General features: G+C 38.5%; 1 protein-coding gene across 1 annotated transcript; it reads right to left on the reverse strand.

The window, feature by feature from the left end:
- Positions 1 to 201: 201 nt before the first annotated feature.
- LOC306758540 (uncharacterized protein) lies at positions 202 to 4742 on the reverse strand (the record flags this gene model as incomplete). Its single annotated transcript, XM_079243867.1, has 3 exons — positions 202 to 745; positions 3856 to 4040; positions 4533 to 4742. 3 exons carry the CDS (start codon positions 4740 to 4742, stop codon positions 202 to 204), a joined length of 939 nt encoding a protein of 312 aa, XP_079099993.1.
- Between the last annotated feature and the right edge of the window lie 7248 nt (positions 4743 to 11990).

The raw sequence follows: 11990 nt of genomic DNA on the forward strand, positions 1-11990 counted from the left end.
GATAGTCATAAAATATACAAACAAAACTGTCAAACACAATCAACAAAAGCATTGACAGACATGTCACATAAATTACCTGGAATCAATCTCATCTTAACCACAGGGCATCAAAGTTGAATTCTTCTGCTGCATCACTGACAGTCTCCTGTTGATGGGAGTGGCTTTAACTTAGATATTATAAATCTAAGTTATTGCAGAAGATCATAAAAATGTCACATCATCCTGTGACTCCACCCAGCGCCACTGAGCATCATAGCCTAGCAACACCGTCTCTTCAACGGATGAATTCTCCTTCTCCGGTGCTGTGTTGCTCCGAGATGCCACCAAACTCTCCTGAGCTGGCTGTGGTTTGCTTTTCTCTTCTGACTCTCGACTGATCGCCATACTAGCAGAATCCACCTTGAGTTCTCTCCGTCGGCTGGATCTTAGCAGAGCTCTTCTGATGGTTTCAGCCCCACTTTTGATGTTTTGCAGCTGAGCTGCATTGGAGTTCGGCTGTTCTGGCATCAGGTCATTGGCGCTAACCAAACTGCTGGCAGAAGTAACTTGTCCCTGATCATGTGAAAAATGACTCGCTATGAACTTGGATGTGGAAGGATTTGGAGGTCTTATTTTGCTTGAATGTGAGCTCAACATTTCAAAGTGCCTTGAATCATTACAGTCGGTGTAAGGTGGTCTTTGATCTGATGGTTTCTCACTGGTGGTCTCCTTTAAATCCTGAGGGAAGGCCGGACTTGGGCTTTCTCTGTGGGTGGGAATAATTAAAAGTGTTCAATCACATTAAAACAAACTCAAATGCTTAATTTTTAATTACACTCACCTTATTCAGTTTTACTTAAATTTCTCTACAAGCAAATATGTTAAAAATGTTGAACTTATTTTACCATTAGAAACACGTCACGTTACACATTTGAAATAGATATAATTTTATGGACATTTACAAGGATTTATCAAAGTTAAATTCAAGTCCAGGTTTATCTGTCCTACTTTTTGCTAACTTTCATTGCAGCTTGCACAATGTTCATTTAATTCTAGCTTCAGTTTAGAAGAGAATAATAAAGACTGGAAGTGAAATGATTTGCTGATTCATTGTTCATGATTCCAGACAACGCGCTGTGAGAAACTGGTGAAATTACAAGTTAAAGCAATGCTACATAACTTTCTGACTTTGAAACTGTGCTTATGATTGGTTCTGATGGCAAACTGGTATTTATTATGTGCATTCATCACTGCCCTGCAACATCCTGAGGCTGAAGAGCAGCATTCCACAACCTCCTGTTCTAGCCTGGAGCGTCACTGCTACATTGGGCTTATGGCACATCACAGCAACTGGATATCAACTCAATACCCTGGCTGGTTTGGATGTGCACCATGATTAATTCAGTTAAGAGACCCAACAGGACTTTAGCAGAGTAAGTGACAGAGTAATACATAAAGACTCATCACTTGACTTAGTTTTACTGGCTGGAGAGTTGTGACGTCATTCATGAACAAAGGGCTGATTCTTTGTAATGAACGAGAAGAACTGACTCCTGTCTAAGAGAGCCAAATCATTAGAAGGGTCAGGACTTCATCTTGATGGGCACACCATGAGGTCAATTCCATATGAGTAAAGGCAAGGATCATGCCACTATGTAAATAAGGAAAAGGTCTCTTTAAAAACATGGGGAAAGTTGTCTAGACCAGGTGCACAGAGCGAAAAGCGAGCAAAGTTTAAATTACGAAATGTGTCCGGAAAAAAAATGAAAAATTAGCAAATCACAGTGTCTTATTGTTCAGATTTTGGTCTTTATTTACTTGATTTACACAGTGTGGTTTTATGTTCAGTTGTTTGTTTAAAACATATGATTAAAAAATTAAATTGACAACATTTCTTTAAAAAAAAATTTTTTAAAAAGCACAAAAATGAGGCTCTTATGATAAAAAAAAAGAAAAAAATCTAAGCAAAACAAAAAAGAAACAAAATTAGACAAAAGGTTTAGCACTTAGTGATACTAAATGAAGATCCATTTGGGAGCTTAAAGAGCGGACTCTTCAAAGCCAGTGTGCCGTGATAGATCATCAGGTGTGCCCTGAGAAATTATCCAATTTCACCTGATTGGTCTAAAAAGGAGCTCTGTGTTCATCCAAAGAGGCCCTGGTGACGCAAAATAAAATTCCTTTTGTTCTTGTGTTTATCTTATTTCTATTCAAGACACTTTGACAAGATGTCTTTATATTAACAATATGGCTTTTTAGAAAAAAAAAAATTGGTTTGTGGTGTGCCTTGTGAGTTTTCAGTGAAAAAAAATTGTGCCTTGGCTAAAAAAAGAAAAAAGGTTGAAAAACACCGTTCTAAGTGACCCAAGTAAAAAAAGATGAATCTTTAAAATAAGCAGAACTTCCCATCACTACTGGAAAGAGAGTAGAGAGGTAGCTGGAAGCAAGACAGATGCTAACTTAGCCAAAGTGTCAAAACCAGTCAAAGTTCGTACCCAGAGGTGTATAAAGTAGAAGTAAAACTAATTCAGAGTCCTGCCATGTTTTTGGGTTGACCAATGCATTCAGAACAAGGGTTTTCACTAGCAGGCTCAACTACCTTGCAGTGGAGCTGAGCTAACTAATTTCACATGGTTTAGTAACTGGTTGGAAAGAGCCGCTGGACAGGACTTATATTTTCTACTTCTACTTTATACACCTCTGTTCGTACCTCAAGAAGTTAGCAGGAAGCTAGCAGCTGCTCAACATGGCTAAGCTAGGGGCTCAAGCAGCTGCTAGCTACCAGGACTCGGTCTGGACTGGGTGAGCGCTTGCTGCCTGCCTCCAGGATGTGGCCAAGCAACTAGCAGCAGCTGCTCCCATAATCACTTGGAGTGAAATGCTTGCTCAGAGCTAGCTCTTAGCTAGCTTCTCCTTATAGCTTGCTTTCACCTCTTTTTCACTGGTTCTTCAAAGCCACTGGGACTTGGCCCAGTTGAGGGATTTGGCCTCAAACCACATGAACACTTTTATTTATCCTGAATGAGGAAAATGGTGTTAGGCAGTCATTTTAAAGTCTCAAAAGGTTTTTCTTGAGATGTAAAAACTTGAGTTTTTCAGGAATTAATAATGGCACAGGTGGGACTTTACAGGTGAGTTACAGGAAGAGGCGCCATATGGGGGGGAAAAGTTAGGAAGATTCTAAAGGCCCCATGACTTGATAGGGGCCCAAAAAGATGTACAAACTATCTTAGAAAATCATTTAACCTTCATTAAAAACATTAAATTTAAAAGTTGTAATAAAATATAGCAGTAATATAAACTGATAAACCATTAACCTCAAAATAACCTAGTTGCACTGTGATTTAACCCTCAAAGAAATACCTTCAAATTAGAAATTTTAACCTAAAATTGTCCTTCTGGTATGAACCAAGATATCCATTCTGTTACATTAACAAAAACAAAGTTTCATGCTAAATATGAAAGGAAACAAAGTGATCAAAAATAGTCACTTGCCCCATAAAAGGTTAAACACAGCCCTAGATCTTTATTATTCCAACGAAAAGCTTTTTTTTTTTTTTTTTTTTTTTTTTTTTTAAGTCAGCTTGAAGCAATTGAAGCAAAAACAAAAATCTAAATTTGCAAAGTGGTGAGGTCTATGCCATTGTCTTTCATAGGGCCCAAAATTCCTGGCGGCGCCTCTGGTTACAGATGCTTAGTTTTAATCAACCTGCTGTGATTTCACCTTTATTCTCAGATATATTTTACTATCCACATTATAAAAATGACCCACCTCTCTTCAACAGTTAAGTAAAATTAAAGCAAATCATGATTTCACTTCAATATTTCTTTAGTTTTTCATTAAAATGCCCATGTACACCTGCCAGGCTCACGTACCTGCAGGGAGACATTGAAGGCCCATGCTCCTCCACAGTCACCAGGCTGCTCAGGCTTCCCATTAAGCTGCTGCCACGACTGGTTAAAGTGCCTCTGTCCTCCATCAGCCAACGCATGGCCTCGATGCCTTCATGCACAGCCACCAGCTGCCGCAGGATCCTCACATCAGCAGAGCGAAGACACCTCTGTGTGTGTGAGACACAACAAGGTGTGTGGGTACACTATGAACTTATTTACAACAGATGTGGCTTTCCTCAGGATCTCCAAAACAAAACCTTTACTGTCTGTAGAAGTGAGTCTTCTTGTTTGTTCATTTCACTATAACTCAGAGAAGATAAATATTTTGGAAGGAAAAATGAAAAGGAATCCTGCCAGAAAGCTGAATGAACTGAATGGAGGAGAAGGAGGAGACAGATGAGGGGTGTGCTGAGGAGACAGGTGAAAGCATCTGTCATTAGAAAAACAAATGAGCAGGTGAAGTGTATCCTGACACTCAGAGGACTTGACGTTTCTGCAGCTCAGCGCAGCAAAGCAAACAAAGTGGCTGCTATAACAAGTCTAGCAAGTTGTGACTTTGGTAAAACATGACAAGATGCACGACTGAGAGCAGGTCCTTTCAGCAGCACAGCGTGTACAAAACACGCAAAAATAGAAATTTAATGTACAACAAGCTTTACCATCTCTTGTTTCAAGTTGCTGATTTTGTCAGATAAGCTGTAGCAGAGGGAGTTGTGGTCTTGTCTGTCCTGCGCGTCAGGCTTCCAGCCGTCCTCGCAGTCTGCTGCATCTCTCATCCAGACCAGAAGACTTTCCGGTGTTTTCCTCCCAATCTTGCTTTCCAGCTCATTTAAATCCGGGAAGGGATCGTTCAGGATTTCTTCTGCCATCCCAACTGTGCGGAAAAACCACCGTGTCCCGATCTGTGGACGAAGACGAGCTTGCGCGTAAAGTCTCTCAAACCTTCCAACGACCTCTGTGAGAAATTAGACCCCCCGACGAGGGAAAAAGGAAATTGCACATCCACATATCAACCCCCCCACGCACACTTTATCGACTTGCAGCAGAGTCCACGCGCTGTATTCCTGAACGATCCACAGTAAAAAGGTAAAAGTTGTCACTGCAGCGCAGAACGAGCCGTGAAAACGCTGGAAAGGTGAACGAACAAACCGCGCGTAGCTGCTGACTCTTGTCACCATTCATAGGGCTCGTGTGTTGCTGGTATGTGTCCCGAAGCATGGTGCTGGAAAAGTGGAAATGCTCTGTGTGAAGTCCTGAAACAATGGTGGGAGTTCCACACTGGCAGTCACGAGGGGGAGGAAACACCTGTGCGCACCAAGCTGCTGGTGATGCAAGTTAGTGCGCACGACATTTACTGATTACATAAAATGACGTGACCACTGGTTATATTTATCAGATTAATTTGATTAGCCTAATGGAAAAATATTGTTTGTAATGACTGTTTATCCAGAGTTCAGCAGGCTGTGTTCAGTGGGCAGTAAGTTCCCTTATTTCTTCATTTTAATGACAAAATTTTTCATGTACAGTCTTCCTCAGATTTATTCCTACCCCCTGTCAAAGAAGGAAAAATGCTGATATGAAATAAGCTGAAATTGACTAAATTAATAATAAATAAAAATGTTTTTTTTCATTATTTTCTAATTCTGGTTCAATTGAAAGATTTTTTTTTTACAAAAAGCAAACAACTATGATAAAATAATACATGTCACATCAGTCATGAATTAATATTTTATTGAACAATCCTTTAATGTTTCCACTACATTCAGCGGTTTTCTGTTCCTCTCAGACTTCTGCACCCTTTGACAGGTATTTTGTCCCGCTGTTCATTAGAAGAGTGCTCTCATTTCCCCCCCTCATCAGTTAAATGAATAAACAGTGTCTTGTTTCACTAAATAACTATAATTTAGCCTCTTTTTTTTTTTTTTGTTACTGTCCATTTTTAGTCTCTAGTTACTTGAGTGACTGTTGTAAATTCAGCCTTTTCTTTGATGAAAGGGTCTGAATAAATTTGAAGACAACTGTACATAAGTAGCCTACAAGTGAACCAGTGTATAACCATGTTAAAAATAAAATTTATTAAAGATTATGGACTCTGTTGAATTTCAAACAGCACAAATATAGTACAAAGCAAAAAATAACTTATTACCATTTAGCATTCAAACACTGTTCTGGGAAAACAAAGAGGTTTATAATCTCAGGGGAAAATTTAACTTAAAAACACACAGGGTGAGAACAACGCTGATGGGATTCTGTGTTTCGGTACGAGGGGTAAAGTTATGGAATGGGTAAAACAAGAGTTGAAGCAATGTCCAAATATAATAAAATTAAAAAAAAACTGTATAAAACCTAATATTTGCCAGGTACATGGCTGCAGAAGAAAGTCAATTTTGTTGTTGTTTGTTTATTTGTCTCTTTCTTTATGTACAGATGTAAAGAACAGTTAAAAATTTGGAAATATTATTTAACACATGTATGTATATGTATATGAATACATACAGTAAAAACTGATAGCAACAGGGGGGGTTTAATAAGTCTTTTTTTTTTTTTTTTTTTTTTTTTTTTTTTTTTTACTTCTGCCCACTCCTTTTCGAGTATGTCTGGTTTTGTTGTTTCTTTTTACAGTTTTTATTTTGTTTTTTGTATGTTTTTTTTTAAATTTTATTTTATTGGACATATATCAAAATAAACTTTCCAACAATTTAATTTAAAACAATTTAAAGATCACTTCTAACGTTAACGGGCATAAAAACTGGCTACTTTATTAGGTTGACTTTGCTATTCCTTTTTCCTACAGAGCTGTCTTAATTCTTGATGTCATGGTTCATCGTAGTGTTGGAAACGTTCCTCAGAGATATTTCTCCATGTTGACATGAAGCATCACACAGTTTCTGCACATCCATGATGAGAATCTCCCGTTCCACCTCATCCCAAAGCTGCTCTGCTGGATGTAGATCTAGTGACTGTGGAGCCGTTGGAGGACAGTGAATTCATCGTCATGGTGGAGATGATGTGAGCTTTGTGACATGGTGCATCATCCTGCTGGAAGTTTCCATCAGAAGATGCTACACTGTGCTCAGAAAGGGATGGACATGGTCAGCAGCAGGACTCTGATAGGCTGTGGTGGTTAAATGATGCCAAGGTGGTACTTGTGGTAAAATGTGCCAAGAAAATATCTTCCACACAATTTCACCACCATTACCAGCAGCCTTAAGCTGTGATACAAGGTGGGATGGATCCAGGTTTTTTTTTAATGATGTTTCAGTCCAATTCTGATCATCTGAATGTGGAGATAAAATGAAGACGGTTCAGTTTTTAATGTGTGTGTAAATTGTAGCCTCAGTTTCCTGCTCTCCGCTAACAGGAGTGAGATCTTTTGCTGCTGCAGACCATCTGCTTGTTTTGTGTTCGGAGATGCTATTCTGCATACAATAGTTGGAACCAGTGCTTATTTGACATCCTGTTGTTCAACCAACAGCCATGCTTAAAATCACTTAAATCCCCGTTTTTCTCTATTCGGGTGTTCGATCTGACCTTGTCTTCATACCTAAATGCACTGATTTGCATAAATCCAGGTGGTAGGTGAGGGTAAAATGAATTTAATTAACTTGTAAGTGATTTTCTCCAGAAGAAGAACTATTTCAAGTGTTGTAATTCATCCACTAACCTGTTATTCAGTGACAACGACGTATCAGTTACTTCCATAAAAACACATTTACCTGGAAAGAGATTTGAGAGGGTCTAGTACGTTAGAAACCTACATGGAACAAAACAAATGATTTATATCCTTGATTTATTTCTTTTAATCAAGACCTGGTTTAATTAATGAAGTTTTACCTAAAGAAAAGGGGGTAAAACTGTTTTTAGTTTTACTATAGAAGAACCAAAAGGTTTTGGTTTCATGGAAAACCCAAAGAATCATATTTTTTCTTCTCTCTGCACCAGATGGTGTTCAATAACCACAGTTAACAGTATTAAACAGTATTAACAGTATTAAATCAGAGAAAAAAATTCATCTTGAAATTTTCTGTCTGAAGCATGTACCCAACTCCACCACTCATTCCACAGATGCATTTTCCTGACAAATGTGGGACAATTTAATTCATGTTTTAAGTCAATGGTTCTCAAACTGGAAGAACGAGACAACAAATAACCTTCATTTTTAAAAAACTAAAAAAGTTATTACTCATATATCAAAAATCTGTTTTGTTTTTGTTTTGTTTTTTTTGGGTTTTTTTTGTATTATCTCACTGGGAAAGCTGATATTGGGGAAGTATATGTTCTTTGTCCAAGCAAAGAAACAAAACCACCATAAACCGTTTTCTCCAACACCAGCATGTGTCATTCCTGGGTGTCATGGCTCAAAATGTTGGTGAACCACTGCTTGAAGTAATTATTTCTGTATGAAGGTAATGCAGAATCAGTTCTGCTCTATTAATACTAAAACTTTATTCAACTGAAGTAGTCCACAACACGGTGTCACCAGTCACTGCCCATATATAACATGAAATGATGTTCTTAAGTCATTCTTGGCAGATAATACCGGTCCAACCCCTTCAGCTTCTGAAAGGTTTAGTATAGTTTATAAACATGTAGTTAATCATGCTAAATGATGCAGAAATTTCAGACATAATGATTTATACCAGCAGTTTTCAACCTTTTTGCAACACTGTGCCCTTGTAAAATATTATTTCAGCCAAGTACCCCCCAACCAAAATACTTTTGTACCAAAAGTACTTAAGCAAAGTACTTTTGGTTGAGAAAAAACATGAAATAGAGCATTTTATAATTTTGTTTTTGGTTTATTAAACTTTAACTGTGCAAAACTTGGCAATTCTTTTGCACATCTATATGCTTTGACCAGGACTCCATTGTTTGTGTTGTCAAGGCAACGGTGCCGGATATCATTTGGCTCGTAACGGGTGGGGTTCAATTCACGTCGGAATGTGGGATGAATGAAATGGTGTAAATCTAAATGTAAATTCAGTTTATGAATGTTCACTTACATTTAATGACACATATTTATATTATTTTATTGAAAGATGTTTTAAAGAAAACAAAAAGATGTATGTTTTCAAAAAAATTTCACGTACCCCTGAGAATGCCTTGAAGTATCCCCAGGGGTACGGGTACCCCCATTTGAGAAACAGCGATTTATACCATCCCTGTACATTTACACAGAATCATTTGCTCTGTTTGGTCACTGGGCTGCATGACAGTTTTAGTGATTCTGAAAGACTAGACTAAACACACCTTTAGCTCCTGAACATGCATTAAGTTATACAAGTCATACAAATATTTAGATGCAAGCAACAAATGAATAACTATATAAGTCCATAAGGCCTCTGTGCTGTGCAAATATTTTGGAACATTTCTGTTTGTCATAAAGCCTGCTTCCTTTATGCTTTTCACAGAGAGAAAGTGGAAAGAAGTGGGTTTGTACAACTGATAATGGCCCATATTCAGACACAGACATGTGCCAAACAGGCAGTGAGGACGCTGACATCTGCCACACACTGAAATAGATGATTTATTTTTATTTTCCTGTCATCTTGGCCCACATTAGTCAGAATCAGAGCACCGTGGAGGGGAGCTTCGAGCTTCTTCATCACTGAGGTTAAGACCTCACGCTTGTGCAAGAAGTGCAATACTCAGGAAGAATGAAATACTTCAACGGAACTGCAGTGGTTTAATAAAAAGAAAAGTAGTTTTCAGAAAGCGTTATTAAATTAAAGTTTATGATCATGGATAACTGTAGAGGGAGACAAACACTGCAGGCACAGCGAGTGGAGATGTAATTCAATAGGCTACATGATGCAATTACAGCAACGATGTAATTATATCATGATTATGAGGTTTATTTGCAGAATATAAATATACACAAAGGAATGAATTTGTGCCCGATGAAATATGAGTTTAACAAACAAAAGCAGGAGCAGGACTGGTTTGTATGAACTTGTAAATAAAAGAATATAATGCAGCTAATGAGTAATTAGTTTTTTTTTTTATAGTGACACTAGTTTAATTAATTCTGATCTCAAACATGGTTTAAAACATGACACTTCGTACTCCTCTGTTTAGATGCTCCTAGTATTTACTATGAAATTTAAAACAGAGAAACAGAAACTGCAGAATGTTTTGAATGTTACTGCAGTGTAGCTGGCAGGACAATACCGATGTTAAAGCAGGAAGTTCCTTTAGGAAGCTACCGAGGTCAAAACATTCAGAACACTGCTGAGGAAGCTCAGATACACTCAGAACAGGAAGGAAGTCAGAAAATAGAAGTTAAAAAATGATCTACATTTTTATCAAGTGAAATCAGCTCATCCATCCATCCATCCATCGTTGGGTTATGGAGTTCGGTTCAGGAGGGAGATCCAGGCCAGGGGAAATATATAATCCCTCCAGTAAGTCCTGGTTCTGAGTTTCCTTCTCAGAGCTAAATAAACTTAGCAAACTGATAAAGATGGCCAGCTGTTGAAGACCGCTCTGGAACTGATCTGTTGCTGTTCAACACAGTGTCTTCTATTTAATACAGTGATAAAACAGTAAGTGTGTTCAGTCAGAGGTTTCTTCTTTTCCACTGTGTCAAAGAATAGTTAGAGGTCATAACTATTAGCTATAACTATTGGTTATAACTATAGGTTTGTGATGGGCCGAGCAGTGAAGAACACAGGTTTAAAAGGTAGAGTATGTATGATTTTCAATATTTTCAAAATAAATTAACTAAAAAAAAAAACAAACTGCAATCATAATTACATAGTTTTTTTTAAACATGTAGGTTCCAGTCTGTCCATATTTGTGTCATGGTGTGAAGATGTTGGACCCACATGCACGATCAAGCAATCTGGAGAATGTGAAAATAGTTTATTGGAGAACTGAGGGGATGGTTCTGGAAAGACCCGAAGGTGGGGTTCTCTGCAAAGATAGATTTATGAGTAATGGAATGATGGAATAAATCTCTGGGAAGTGAAGATGTCCTACTTGTTTCGGAGTTGCCGTGAATTTGGGTGGTGTCAGGAGGTCCGAGAGGATTGACGTTGGCAGTGGAAGCCAGTGAGGGTCCTTTCGGTGGAGGGCGGATAGGCAGCGACAAGCTGATCGGATCCAGAGGATAGCCAGTGGAGAGAATGCCAGGTTATTGGTAGGGAGTGGTTGCTGGAGATGATTGGCCGCTGGGAGGAAAATCACAGGTAGCTCGGGAGAGTCCACAAAGGAGTGTCTCTGGGGGAAAAAACAAGAATTCTTAAAGTTTCTCAAGGGTTAGCGAATACAGGAATTCGCTGGAGGGCTTAGGTTTTAGCACAGAGGCTCAACGCTCAAGCGACGAAGGCCTGGCAATCAGCTCCAGATATAGTGCTGGTAGATGATCCCTAATTCACCACAGGTGTGCAGACCTGCACACCTGTGGTGAAAACACCCTCCAGAAAATGGTTCCTCTGGCTCCCTCTGGTGGAACCTGAAAAATGCTTCAAAGAACCCACACCCCCTGACAATTTGATGCGTTATTAAATTACAAGTTTAGTTAATGACAATGACTCTTCTTGAATGTTTTCTGACCAGTAAAAAATTAGTACTTTTTCCACCAGTAGGGGGAGTATAAGCCCATTTATTGCAGAGCGGCTCTGAGCTACTGCTCACAAGCGATTCCTGCCCTCATTGGAGCTGGCAAGGAGGAGGGGTGAGGGGTCAATTTTGATCATTACTGCCAACCTGTGGTCGTTTGTGGAGGTAGCAGTTTTGTGGTTTTGCTCACGACCTGGTGTTTGCCACCTGGTGGTGGAAAGAATCACCTTGAAATCTTACATACTCTGCCTTTAAAGATCAAAAATAGTTTTTTTAAATTTTTTTATTATGACCCAAAAAAGAAAAAAGTTGTTTTAACATAAATGAATAAATCAGGCCCATAAGAGAAGTCAACTTAACAAAAATATAATCAAAGAACTTGTAACAGAAGTAACTCAAGCAAAGAAATGAAACCAACTGATCGAACAAATGGCACACAAGTGGAAACTTAAATAGTGGTTAATCAGCCCAAACAAAAACAGACAAAGGAAATGACACACAAAAACCTAACTAAATTAACAAAAGAAAACCCTTAATCCCCCTCTTTTATAGCA

The sequence above is a fragment of the Telmatherina bonti genome (assembly GCF_933228915.1).
Source record: "Telmatherina bonti genome assembly, chromosome: 7".
Lineage (NCBI taxonomy): Eukaryota > Metazoa > Chordata > Actinopteri > Atheriniformes > Telmatherinidae > Telmatherina > Telmatherina bonti.